Below are 14,518 nucleotides of genomic sequence, written 5' to 3' on the forward strand. Positions count from 1 at the left end.
AAAGTCTGTGTTACACTATTGTGTTCTGGTTTTGTGCGAAGATTGTGTTTACATTTCTCAAGTCTGGCAGACAGAAGCAAAGCATGTCAGCCATTGCTTCCATGGGTGGGTAAGTCTAGAATTTGGTTCAGGCTTGCTTGAGCTGTTCCTGCTTTGGATGGACTGAGATATCAGATGTGAAATTAAAACTTTTTTTTTCCTCTTTTCCTTCCAGGTGCCTGCTGACGGAAATGCCGGGCTGCTGGCAGAGCCTCAAATCGCCATGTTCTGTGGGAAACTCAACATGCATATGAACGTGCAGAATGGCAAGTGGGAATCGGACCCCTCTGGCACCAAGACCTGCATTGGGACAAAGGAAGGGATTCTCCAGTACTGCCAGGAAGTAAGTCTTGTCCTTGGGAATAACTATACTGGTTGTTCTTCTGAAGCACCAAAGTGTAGGCATGTGCTGGAGATCTGTGTGTGTAGGGACCTTTGTTCTCTTTTTTTTTATTTTATTTTTTTATTTTAACTCTTCTGCCCCATTGCTTTTTTGTCCTTTTTTAAAGAGGCTCACTCCAGAGCATGTTAAAACAACTTAAAAAATTGTTTGCTGGAAGAGTCATTGGGACTGTTGGACCATTTTGTTCCTCTGTCTTCTGCCCTTGAGGTATAATTTTTGTATAATATATGCACAAAGAGATGACAGTTTATAATTTTAAATCCTCTTGTTCTTTCTGGGCTAATCTAAAAAGAGTCAGCTGTAAAATGTCTTCTGTCATACTGCCATGATACTGAAATACCATGGGGCAGTCCAGAGTTACTGGTCTCTGCTGCATGCTGAACCATTCTGAATTCTTTTTAATAGAAAAAGCTTGACCTACAGATGAAATCACAGTGTCTGATTTCATATTTGAGTGTAGAAACTTATTACCCTCTCACTTATGTCCTAAGAGCAGATTGTGGATCTAATTTTGTTTTCTCTCCATGCTGTGACAGAGTGATAACCTTGTACCAGCGTGTGACAATTTCAGAAGAAAATGGTGATTTCATGCTATGAAACAAAAGGGCTTGGCTTGAGTCACTTTAGTCCTTATTTCTTTCTATACCATCTTGGCTTTTTAAAAAAACAGCAACAACAACAACAAAAAACCCACAGTCAAAAAAATGGCTATTGCTTACTGCCATAGAAGTACCTGTCTTGCTTCCTAAAAGTCAAACTAGTTCCTGTGAAAATGCCTCTTGAGAAAGCAAGATAATTAATTTTTCACATCTCTGCTCTCTTAGCATCTTCATTCCTGTCCTTTCACCTAGTGATTGTTCCTCTGTTTCTTGCAGTGTTTGTTCATTTTTTTCTGAATTTGGGCTTTATGGTCTAGAGTATTTATTTTAAGGAAGATACTGTACTGGCTGTTAAAACTGACTCTTCACCAGTAGCTTTTTCTTTTTACTAAGAGTATTATTTTTAAAAATTCTTAATACTGTTGTTTAACACTAACCAAATACCAAGCCTAATTCCACTAGTAAGGTTTCAGAGGTTTCTCCTGGTTTTCTGCTGTCTGCTCTGATTTATCTAAATACAGTTCGTTGCATATAGCGAAGTTATTAAGGGTGAGGAGGGGAATAAGAAGATGGAAGTAGAAAATCAGTGAACAAAAGTCCACAAGGTAGTAAGTCTTTATGTAATCTTATGAAAAGAAATACACTAATTGACAGGAGGTAAGAGTAGAAAGTTTGAAGGGAGGAGGGTTTAAGGCATGACTAGCTCAATAGGTTGCCAGTTGACAATTCAGTTAAAAATGCTGCAGGTAAAGAAAGGTTCCAGACCAAGGACTCGGAACTGTAAATCTCAGCTGAACGTCAGGTGATTTTGAAATTTTGGGTGGCAATTAAAAAAAAAAGGGAGGGGGAAAGCAAAAGCAGGTAGTATCCATATACTGTTAGATGACAAAGGGAATAATAAGGAAAATTGGGCAGAAACTCAATGAGCAAGTACAGTGGAGATCTTGCTCTGTGGGTCCTTGGCTCTAAAATAAGATATTAGTAACTTCTATCAGGAAACTTGTTAATCTAGAAGGGTACTTTATGTAGCCCCTGGCTTTCTTTTCTTATATGGCAGGTATCTTTAAAAAAAGAAAAGAAAATCTTCCCTTTCAGCAAAACTTAAAAGTAGATGCATTCCTCTGCCTCCTTAGAAGCTGTTTTAAAAGAGCTTTTCCTGACAATCTGAGGTCAGATGCCTGGGTGGTGGGCAGAGTGCATTGGGCTGAAAAGTGTATGAGGTACAGAAGGACTCAGATTGCTTCTGCAGAGGTGACGTCCTGGGAGCCTTGTATAGTTTCCTTGAGATTGTCGTCATTGCTTCTCTTAGTCCACTGCCAGTGTAGGTGGATTTTGAAGTCTTGAAGCAGGAAGTAGCAGTAAAGGAGCATTGCAAGGGCAGAAAAGGAGGCGAGTAAGCAGAACCACCTACATATTTTAAAGATGTATGTCACTTGTTGCTTTGCTTCTATGGAGTGGGAGCTGAGTGCAGCATAGGAACAGTCTGGATTTATATTTGGACAACACATCGCAGTTTAAAGATGACAAAACTCAGCCTGTATATTATGTATTTGAAAGGGAATGGAAGATTGTTAAACGTGCTCTTTGAACTTCCTTGACTGCAGTTAAACTCTTCTACTGAGATCACGAGAAGTGGATCTGGAAACAGTGCATTCATCTTCTCTGCCTTCCAATCACACACATTCTCCCATATTTGGCCTAGGCTAGTGGCTTTTCCTTTTTTAAAATATAGCAAAATCAAGCTTTTTTGGATGGCATGATACACTGGTTAGAAAAGTAAAATTTACCAGTGGTTTCTTCTAATCTCAGCCTAGCTACGATGCCGCTATAGGAATCTGCAAACAGCCATCATGCAAGTGTTGCAGGTGCTAGAACAGTGTTGCTTTAATGTAAATGGGTAGTTACACCTGTGTATGTGCTAAAATTGTTAATGTGTTGTGAATATACTAGCTGACATTTCAAATCAATCCATCCAAATCAATCTGGCCCTGCTGCCTACATAGCAGTCGTTCCAGAGGGATGTTGCAAAAACCTTGCCATATGCAATTACTGGATAACTAGCCCCTGGGGAAAGTTTCTTCCTAACAGCCCCTCTTGGGAGGTTAGCTGATGTTCTAAAACAAGTGAGAACCACTGCTCCTGGATTTAGCTTATGGTTGTTCTGTGGAAGAAATCAGGTACCCCCTTCCACACGTATTTAAGTGTTGGTGTGGCATGTTACTGTTGGATGAAGGTGTTTTGGAGTAGGCTGTGCTTGTAATAGAGGCCAGTCAGCTCCTTGTCCTTACTAAACGGTTTTCCTGAAACCAATCTGGAGCCTACCCTTTGACAGATGACATGTTTTTGGAGTTACATGGGCATAGGGAGTAGGAAGTTAATTTAGGTTTGCTCAATTTCCTGTTTAAATGGAATGTGTTCAGATAGATATACTTTGTCTTATTGTATTAGCAATTTTGAACAGCTAGTGTGTGCTGAATTTTATATCTGGCAATTAGGATACAGTATATGAGTTCCTTGAAGGACTGAAAGTATTTTGCCATCTGTGTTGAACTCAGTGTCTGAAATGAATTTAAAAAAACCCTCTCACATCTGGCAAGAAAATAATTTTTATCTAATGCATGTTTTTTTCCTCGGCTTATTTTGGAGGTGCTCATTTCTGTTTAATTTAGGCATGGAGTTAAACAGGATGGAAAGAAATGGTTCTGAAGATTGGGGGTTTTTCTCGAAGACCAAACCAAAACTATAGTAAAACTAGTTTAGGACTGGATATCATGCACATGGCCAAGCGGATGGAGTATAAACCTGGTTGCCTGTATATCTAGCTGCATCTTGTAGTCAGCAGCTGCCTTGCTGTGAGATCTTTAGCTAAGTGCTTAGAACAATTTTCAGATGTAGAGTAGATGTTGGCTTTGGCAAGTGTTACACCTGGCCTCTCTGAAATGGCTTCATGGCTGCTTAGTTTCTTTTGTGAAGTCATGACATGTGTCCACTTTCTCTCTAAACATCATTGAGATCCATGAGCATCTTGCACTGGATGAGTATTTCTTACAGAAATCCTCCCCAGAAAAAAACCAAAAAACAAAACCACAAAAAAACCAAGCTATTATGTTCTTAACTGTATCTTTGTATTATGTGGAGCAAAAAATAGTTGAGTAAATTCAGATAACATGTAATTCATTATAACTGTTGACAGAACAGTGTTGACATTTCTAATCTCTAATCATAATACTTTCAAAAATTAACCATATTGTCATTTGCTCAAATCTTCTGTGTTTATACCACATGTTTAGGTAAGATTCTTGTGAAACCCAAAGCCACTTTCTGACCTAGATCCATTACAACCTGGATTATGACTATTATAAGGCTTTGATGTTAATTCACGCCAGAACTGTTGGCTTCAAAGTACTCCTCAAGTTTCCTGTTTTGTAGATTCATCCTAGTCTGAATTGTTGTTTTTATCTAGGCTCCTTAATGTGTTCTTTCTAGTTTCTCCAACCAAACAGCCACTGTTTTGAAGAATAAAATGAATTTTAAACCTATAACACTTTGAATTCAGCAGCCTGAAAAGCCATACATTTTGCTCTGAGGAAAATTATCCTTTTAATGGAACATCAGGGAAAACATACAGATTTTTGGCAGCACAGACTGTCCTTAAAAAAAATGACATTTTCAAGAGAAATGTGTGTTCGTATGTTCCAAGATGTGCAAAGTCATGCTGAGAAGTTTTGGGTGCATGGTGTCTAAGCATTCTTCACATTGATGATTGATTTTTTTTTTGTTGTTTTACTTAACTTCTGGTGCACAGCAAACGTAGAATTAACTGTCTGCCAGGGCTTGTCTCATTTGCTTCAGTGAAGGCTTAGATTTTGGAAATGCAGAGTCTACTACTGATGATACATTTATGCTACAGTTAAACCTTAATATGCTCACCATATAAGATGCTTGAGAAAGAAGGCTGGGCTTTTTGGCCCAGAGTGTAGTCTACCATTTAAGTATATTTCAGATCAAGTGACAAATAAAACTTGGAGCATATGTTGCAAGATAATGCCTGCCCTCCTTTTGTAGATAATAAAAAGGTCCCCTGTAGTTTTTTTAGCTGTGTAGACTTTTTTTTGCATGTCTTAGAAGGAAATGAAGTGAAAAACATCAGGATCTCAGTGTATTGTTGCTTTTATGATACATTTTCCAACTCCTTTTTAAGTAATGTGTTTTTCGTGTGGAAGGGAGGGTGCTTCTGCTTTGAAGGTGAGAGAGGAAAAAGGATGAAAATGGAAGAGGATTGTCTGCATAAATATATATTTAGGTAATTGTATACTGCAGTGTTTAATGAAGCTGTGATGCTGCATTTCCCTCTAGATTAATTTTGAGTTTCACAGACATGATTAACTAGATGAAAGGCTCAACTAAATTGGTGGGTTCCACCAGCATAGCATTTGTGCCAGGAATATGATTGTTTCTTCTGTCCTCTAAAATATGTGAATTCAATGGCTGTATGCAGGGATAGTCTTATTGCCTGTTCAGTTCATAGTTGATGTAGCAGACAACAATTTAGCATATGATCAAGATGTCAAAAGACATCTGCTAAATTGAAGACCTTTATCAGCATGCTGTACTCTCTCCTTGCAGTTGGCTTCTTAAGGTTATGAAAGGACTGGCTGACCACCCTTGCAGGAGTTTTTCTGCATGCCTAGGGGAGGGAGTAAAGCTTGACTGGCACAACTCTTGGCCTTACTGATGTTCAAGAAACTTCTGAGTGTTGTGTGGCATTGGATGTGATCTGCCAAGGTGTTAAATCTCCTTCACCTGTGATACTACACAGGAACTATCCTGATGGGGACAATGCAGCAGACCTCTGCTGCTGTATTTCATCATTCTTTTTTCCTTCTTTATATATAGTTACCGTAGGAGGTTGTCTGCTGTTTTCTTTAAAGATGTATCTCCCTATGCATCTTACTCTACATAGCTCTGAAATGGACTGACAGCAGCTGCTCCTTTAATAAATAACATTATAAACCTAAGAGATACTAGGTGTAAAGTATTATGATTACCTTAAGTAAAGAAAAATCTGTTATAAATATACAGCTCTTACACTTAAGCCCTTTTTAGAAGGAAATGTCCATACTAATTTACTTTCTTCTCCTTCATCTTTTCAGCCTGTGCTTGCATGAACACTTCAGTCAGGCACAGATCTATCCCACTTTTGCAAAAGGTCATCCTGGATCCTTTTTAACTGCTGGCAGTTTCCACTCTGATGCAGATTTTATTCTTGGGAGGAGATCTTTTCAGAAGTAGGTCAGTTTCTTGATCTGGCTTCTGTATTTGCACTGGCTTGTGGAGAGATGTTAGCAGTAATTGTGCCCTGGCAATGTCAGACTTGCATCCAGTTAAAGGAACTGAAACCACAGCCCTAGCATCTGCAAGTGTATCTCTGCAGATGGATGGGTGCAAGTGTGACTCCTTTTTGGAAATGATGCTCCTGAGAGCTGAGGGGCTACTGCCTGGGTTTGTGTGTTAGGGTAGTTTGGGGTGTTTAGGTGCTTCAGGTCTTCCTGGTCTTCATTATGTCTTGGTGCATGTGTGAATAAGTAGTACACCTAGTGGCATTCCATATTTTTGAGGGGTAACCTGTGTCCCTTATGCATGGTTCTGTAGCTTCTGTGTGCTGTATCTTACACTTTTTTCATTTGGTGGTAGTATTATTCACTTCTGGGGGTTTTCTTTCTTGTTCTTTTTTTGAAGAGCAGATTTCTTTTTTCTCTTCATTCCCCCCCTCAAACAGTGCCCACTCCTGCTGTCTCACCCTCGTCCATCTACTGTGAAATATGTGGAAATAGAAATATTTACTACAGAGGTGTTTGTTTCACTATAAAAGTGAGTATGAAACCTATTAGTAGCATATAGTGATAGGACCTGTCTGGATTGGTAGCACAGAATAAGTTCGTGTTCAGATGCAAGTGAAAGGTTATTATGCACATATTTTCACTTGTCAGTTCTGCAGAGAAAAATAAAAAGGGAAAGATGGTTTTTTCTCGGTTCATAGCTTTGAAGCTGTCAAAAGGTGAAGGTTGCTTGAATTCATAGCAGGGCAACACTCCAAGGTTGGATGGGAGAAATATTTCTCAATATCAGGGACATCTCATTTTTCCCCAAGCCTTTTATTACTACTGCTTTCTAATTCATACAGCAACATTATCATCCAGTTAGCTTTTATCCAATTAAAATTATGTAGTACTGTACTGAGTGCCTGCTTTAATCTTCCAAATACTGTATACCTCTAGATAATAAAAAATTCCACTGATAATCTGTTTTTATAGATGTCTGCTCCTTATAGAAAATTGTTCTAGATCGTTGTTGATTAATTGTAATTTATAAGCATGGAGAAGTCTCTGAATATCAAGCCACTTATTGGTGGCTTTATCCACCCGTATGTAGATATGGCCTGTGTTTTTAATAGTTTAAACAGAATTGTAGGTGTTAATTTTCTTTTTTTTTTTTTTTTACTTGAGTAGGGTGAGATTTTTCACTCAAGGAGTGTTACTGCAAATTGCTGAGGAAAAAATCTAGAAGGTGAGGATCTTAGATTTTTTTTCACAGTTCTTGAGACATCTGGCTTAATGTTGAGACTGAAAACAGAAGACTGGATTTATGGTCCCTAAGATTATTCCAAATTATGAGGCCTTAATGTGAATCCTTGCTGGGGAAAGGGAAGAAGAGTTTGCTTCCTTTATCTAAGGCAGGAGCTTCTACCAGAAAGGAACTGTGTAGTGTTGAGAACATGCATCACAGTAGCTGTTAAAACATCAGCGTTGTATTTTGTGGGTGCCAGTAGCTGTTACATATGTTAATGCAAAAAAAGGATAATTGCTTGTACAGTGATGACAGTACCATGTTAATTTTTTTCTTTTGTCTGGATTTGAATATTAAAACACAAATATTGTTAATGTAGATATGAGGAAATATGATCTGATAAAATTGTTTTTCTTTCCAGCAGTTTCTCTTTCTGTAATTAAAATTGTAGGTCAGAAGAGTACTGACCCCATGGAAATTGAATGATAAGCAAGGCATCCAATTTCAGCAGTTTGAAGAAACCACACGATGTTTCTATTAGAATATAAACCAATGCAATTGAATGTATCTGGTTCTTATCCTAAGTGACACATCTTCTTGAAGAACAGTGATGAGCATTTGTGAAACACCTAATTTCCTCTCTATGTTACTCGTTTCTTCCACTTGGCTTGGGAGGACATCTCTGCCAAAGAGTTCTGGTCAATAAATGGTTTCTTTTGTAAATTCAGCTTCTGAGTTACGCATGGGGAAACAATCATTTTTTGAGGCAGTATCAAGATCCTTTAGTATGTTTTTGTTTTCCTCATTTGAGCCAATTACAGACTTTATGAGTATCCTTTGAAACATCTGTGAAGTGTTGCAGCTAACATTGCTTGTCTGAGCTCCCACACAGCTTGGCAATCTGTACACTCCCTCTAAGAGGAAAAAAAAAATCAGAATGGATCCCCCAAGAAGCAGCGATTACATTGATGCTTCTAAACAAAGAGCCTAAGGATTTTTATTAAATTTAAACTTGTAATACCATGTAAGTTTGTGTGTATACTTTTTGTATTTTAGAGATGAGTGTCAGAGAAAGTCTTATTTTGAGCTATTGCTGAGAACACGTGGGTGGATACGCTAATAGCAGTTACTTGCTGAAGTCTGGAAGATGGCTTTTAAGGTTTTGGTGCCAGAATGGAGCAGAGCTGTTCCACTAAGCAGCAATGTCTTGTGTTCCTCTTCCTGTTTCATTCCTCTACCCCAGATGTTTATGCAAGAGCACTGCTCTGGTTTGGAGCTTGGAGCAACATGGACCAAGAAGTGTCCTGTATGCAGCCAGGTTTGAAAATCCTGAATGTCCCTTTTGTATACATTCATCTTCAGCATCTTGAGCTGCTGTAGCTTAAGATCTGTAGCAAGATTCTCTTATGAGGTGGTCAGATTGTATGAGCTAATTTTAGAATTTCTTGCCAAACTAAAAGGAGTACTGCTACAGAGTGGTTTAGCAGAAGTGTTGAGCTTAAGTGGTACATGCTGTTGCAGAAAGAGTCAGTTTTCTTCCCCTCTTCCTCCTCACTTCTGCTGTGCCAGATTTTAGCATATGTCTGAACTTGCAATGAGTAAATTTAGAGAGTTGAACTGTCACAAAGCTAAGCCTGCAAACAAGCAGAGAAAAGGATGAGTTTCTCTCTCTGACTCACCTCAGAGTCAGATGAGCTGAAGAGCTAATGCAGGAGAGGTGGAAGAGGAGAGCAGGACTTTCTCTTCTTAGGGCAGCTGCCCAGAGCATGGCTTTGTGATAATGTTTCAACAGCCTGTGAAGGAGAAGCCTTTTAGATATTTCTGAGGACCCTGCATCTTTCTGCTTCTTGGTCCTATATATTTTCAGAACACATCCGGTTAATACCTGAATTTCCTCAGCAAGTTTTTTCTGGTGATAAAAATGTTAATGGGAAAAAATGAATGCTGTTAGGTCTAGAAGACATGTCAAATCAAGGCTATAAATGAAGAGCAGACCACATGTTAATCAGGCATGCAAATGTGGGTCCATGATTTAATTTTGGGCAGCAGTAGGAACATCAGTGGAAAGCAAATAGATTCAAAATACCAGGATATATGCAAAAAAGGAGAGAAAAGAAAGAAGGTGAAAAAAAAGGAAACCTGAACAGGGCTGGCCTTTTTAGGCAGGTGATGACTGCAGGAAAACAGAGGAGAATTGACAGATTAATCAAAGACTGAAAAATCTTATCTTATGCAGTATCCTTGTAGTGGTTATCCAATCTGAAATTTAGTTTTCTTAGGTCATTTGCTGAAATCTTTTTCCACAGGCCTACCTTAAGTATTTTGAGAAAAAGGATGTGGAACTTCATCTCAAATAGCAGGTTCCTAAACTGCTGCTATATTTACTTTGTTTAAGCTTCTGGCAGGGTTTTGCAGCTAGAGGTAAATGAGGAGTGGCTACACTCAATAGCATCAGTCTCATGTGCTATTTTCTAGGACTAGGGTTCTTTGTTGGTGTTGTTTATGAAACTAAACCCTGTCTTAAGCGTAGTGCAGAAATTAATTTGATATTTGCAAATTAATGGGATGTATTGATTTTTCACATTGTGTAACCATGTAATAGATTTTCTTGCAGGAAAATTCCTGGGCTATCTTACGGGGTGTGAGAGGGTCAGCCTGGTGGTTTTTCCACCTGCAGGGCTGCAGCACTAGATCGATGCAAAACTGTTTGCACTGCATTAGGAGTTAGATTCAGAGATCTTTGAAGTCTGCTCAAATCTTTACATTGACTTTGCTGCTCTAGATTGGTCTTTGGAGAAGGAACTTCAGTCTAGTTTAATGTCTCACTTTCATGAGTACTAAACAAATTAAAGCTTATCTCTTAAACTGTTACCCTACTAAACAACAGATACTGCTAAGCCACAGAGTCCAGTAATAAAGTAGGCTGCATCATAATATAATCCTGAACATAAGAGCATTTAAAGCTTTGATCTGCTTTATTCATTTCCGAAAGTTTAGACAGAAGCGTAGGTGTGGTTCTGTGAGGCAAGAAGTAATCTCTTTCCCAGGAAAACTAAGGCAGTGTTAAGGATTTTTTGTTTGTTCTTTCTTCATCAGTTTGAAAATCTTTTCTATCAAGAAGTAGTTGATTGAAACAGCCACATTTTATTTATTTCTTTTTACTTCAGTTCAGTGAACTCAGTTTCTGCTGGAGAAAGAGTGACAAAGATGATCTTAAATGTATTGTTTGTCAGTCTCACTGTGAAACAAAAGTAAAAAAAAAAGAGAGATACAATAAATTATCATACTTTTAATGTTGTCAGGAGGATCATGCAAGAACAAAAACGATTTGTTTGTGGTACTGCCACCTCAGCTGCCGTTACCAGTGTCTGCCAGTGTGCGTGTTTGTATAGCAATAAATAAAAAAAAACGTTTTTCTACTGTTCATTATGCCAATCTATTAAAAGCTGTTGTAGTAGAAAATTTTGATTACAAAGAGCAAGTCAGTTTGATTCCAAAGGCTGAGTTTGATAGAACTTGTAAAATAGTACTTGAAGCCTCTTTCTTGTCATTCTTTCCTTGATGTCTTTACTGAGCTTTCCTACATAGTTTATCCTGTTCTTGAGGTGCTCTGAGCTTGTTTTGTTGGACACAGCCACAACAATTACATGCTAATTAGTGGCCTCAAGCAACTAATTAATTGGGGAATTGTTGCACAGTTAAGGAGAATAAATGATAGTAGTCCATCAACACCTTTTGTCAGCCAGTGTACACAGAGTATGATGTCCTTTTACAGGCATTAGTAAGCTTCTGTTTTCTTAGCTTCAGAATGGGAAATGTTAATCTGCATCATGTGAAAACTTCCCCTGCACTTCCTACTTGTAATAAGAGTAAAGTACCTGGGGGTTTTCACATACTGTTCCCTCTTTGAGAGGTATTTGTGGATCTGCCTGATAGGGTTCTGTTACAGGAACCTCCTCTTCACCTGTGCAAAGGGCTCTGATGTTCAGCATCAGACAGATCAGACGTATGCTAACTGAACACTCAGGCAGAGGACTGATAAATCACATCAGACTTGCTCTCTCAGTTGGTTCAGCTAGGGTCTTGTGTTCTTTCCTGGTTTTTAATGTTGCTATACCATTTGTCCAGCAGATCTTAAAAATAACAGCTAGCAAGATAGTAAACCAACTTGAGAGCCCCAGCAATTAGGAATAGCTGAATTTGCAGTCTGAAGCCTAAGTCTTGTTCACACAGTAGAAATTTTCTGTGGTAATGTCTTTGTATTTCTTTGGAGATTGTGCCTCAGTGAGAATGGAGGGCAAGCTTCAACAGAAGTTAAATGTTATTGCAAGCCTCATTGTTTTCCTCTTCAAGAGCAAAATATTTTACAAACTTGTGTTGTGTAAAGGTCAGAAATGTCTGTGCAGTGGAGTTGGTGCTAAGCTCTTAAAAATTATAGAAGTATTTACCTGCTCCTCCCATTGAGATGGTAGGAATGGGTTTTGTATCATGTTCTGGGACCCCCTTAGTGAGCTAACATGGTTCAGATTTCAAGTAACAGAGGAAGTTCATCCAGGACAGGAGTCAAGAGCTCAACAAGTATCTGTGTCACACTGTCAGCAGTCTATTAATGCTGTTTCTCATATTAAATAGACTTTTTTATGTTGAAAGCCTGATTCATACAGTACATGGACTGAAAATGTGTGATGATATTTGCCCTTTTGACCCTGTGATGATATCTGGCTGAGATGGGTGCTCTTTGCACTTGGCCTGGGTGTTGCAGGTTGGGAGATCTGATGAGATGCATGATGTGGAGGGGGCATGTTCCAGCTGCACAGTGTTTTGGATTGGAAGGCAGATGCAGGATTACAGTCACTCCTCACTCTGTCCTTTAAAATTCAGGATTGACACATCTCGGAAGATTCATAATCAACTTGGACTTTTCCAGTTTATTCTAGTGCTCCCTTTGCTCATCGTGCCTTGGAGCTCTTGGAAATGCACATCCTATTTCTGCATGAAAATAAGGCTTTACATAGATTGATGTGGAAGTTTTGTTGGATATGGATTGGATTTAATGTTATGCTAAAACAGTGTTGTTCTGTAGGGATTAACATTACTGTGGTCAATTGAATCATTGGGAGCAATTTGAAGTGCTTCTGATTTCTCTTTTTGGCAACCATCCTAATCCATTTGAGATTGTTCTTTTGTGGGAGAGGGAAAAGAAAAGCTTTTCATTTCTATGGCTTTGAGTTCATGGATTCAGTCTTTCTGTTGGAGAAGCCAGTGTCAGGGTCCCCATTGACTCCAGTGGAGCATGCAGTACAAGGCCTCAAAAATATTTTGCCATCTGTATGGGAACAGACTGAAGGAGGAAGAAGACTGGCAAGAAAATGCTTAGCTTCTTTTTCAGTGGGGGATGGAGCACTAAGACAATTTGTTCTTTAGATTGCAGGCTTCTGAGCTGCTTCTGCTACATGTACAGATGCCTATAGAGCCCAGTTGTCTGGGAACTTCATGGACATCTAGATTTGTTGCTTATATACCAATTTATGAGCAGCTTCTGTCAGAACCTTTCTCCTCATGCCTACACGGTTCCATAGCCAGCTGTGCAACAATGTTCATTAGGTGTTAAGTAAAAAAATTACTTGAAAGCTTTGGCCTCTAACCTCTCCTGTGCTGTGTGAACAATATGGAGTTGGGTTTTCAGCCTAATTTGGCAACTGAAAGTGAAGGCAGCAACCAGTCTACTAAAATAAACCAGAATTTTTGCATTTTTCTTGGACAGATTTCCAAGCTCTGTTGCAAAGACATTTGCAGGTAGCAGTTGTTACAGACCTCTCCATACCCTTCTTCTCTTCTCCCATCACCCTAGAGATTTGAAATGTCATGAAGCAGAATTAGATTAACAGTAAGTGCAATTTATGAGTAAAAGTGAATTTTAAGTGATCTGGGGAGCTGTAATACTTTTAATAGTTAATGAAGATTTCTTAGTGTGGTGTCAGACATTAGCTTTCAGTAATGCCTTGTGAGTGTTAACAAAGACATGAGCAGTAGGTTCTGTTCCATATAAAGCAGAGTTTGCACCATGTATGTTTGAGCTGCTTCCTCAGCAGATTTCCTTCCTTGTGTGACCTGCTGAGGCATCCATTACCTGGTTCTTGTGCTGGACTTGACTATTTTCCTCCCCATTTTTCCCCAACATGGGTGTGTGAAGCAAAATTCTTCCATAGTCTCAGTAATGTTTATAATACATAATTTTATTCTTCTCTTACCTCCGTGGCTTTGGGAAAGAATTCACAGCAGCACAGAATCCTAGGGGTTGGAAGGGACCTCGAAAGATCATCTAGTCCAACCCCCCTGCCAGAGCAGGGTCACCCAGAGCACATCACACAGGAACGTGTCCAGGTGGGTTTTGAATGTCTCCAGTGAAGGAGACTCCACAACCTCTCTGGGCAGCCTGTTCCAGTGCTCTGTCACTCTCACAGCAAAGAAGTTTTTACTCATGTTTATGTGGAGCCTCCTATGTTCCAGTTCACACCCATTGCCCCTTGTCCTATCACTAGATATCACTGAAAAAAGCCTGGCTCTGTCCTCCAGACACTCACCCTTAAGGTATTTGTAAACACTGATGAGGTTGCCCCTCAGCATCCTCATAGATATATTGAGGAAGTGCGGTCTCGATGTTCAGGTAGTGAGGCGGATCATGAACTGGTTGAAAGGAAGAAGTCAGAGAGTTGTGGTCAATGGGACAGAATCTAGTGGGAGGTCTATGACTAGTGGAGTCCCTCAGGGGTCGGTGCTGGGACTGGTACTGCTCAATATTTTCATGAACAAGCTGGATGAGGGAACAGAGTGTGCCCTCAGCAAGTTTGCTGATGACACTGAACTGGGAGGAGTGGCTGACACACCAGAAGGCTGTGCTGCCATTCAG

At 39.3% G+C, this 14,518-nt stretch overlaps 1 protein-coding gene across 6 annotated transcripts in view; it reads left to right on the plus strand.

Annotated features, from left to right (window-relative positions):
• Positions 1 to 218: 218 nt before the first annotated feature.
• APP (amyloid beta (A4) precursor protein) overlaps positions 219 to 14,518 on the plus strand; it is a 171,329-nt gene continuing 157,029 nt past the window's right edge. For 4 of the 6 annotated variants that reach the window (XM_009995431.1, XM_009995430.1, XM_009995432.1 and 1 more), the window contains exon 1: positions 221 to 382. In XM_009995431.1, coding sequence (XP_009993733.1) covers positions 263 to 382 — 120 coding nt within the window. In that variant the 5' untranslated portion in view covers positions 221 to 262. Of the gene's footprint in view, positions 383 to 14,518 lie in introns of all 6 variants that reach the window. The other 2 variants (XM_009995428.1, XM_009995429.1) reach the window with 1 other exon arrangement.

Source organism: Chaetura pelagica, unplaced genomic scaffold (assembly GCF_000747805.2).
Source record: "Chaetura pelagica isolate M959 unplaced genomic scaffold, ChaPel_1.0 scaffold23, whole genome shotgun sequence".
Lineage (NCBI taxonomy): Eukaryota > Metazoa > Chordata > Aves > Apodiformes > Apodidae > Chaetura > Chaetura pelagica.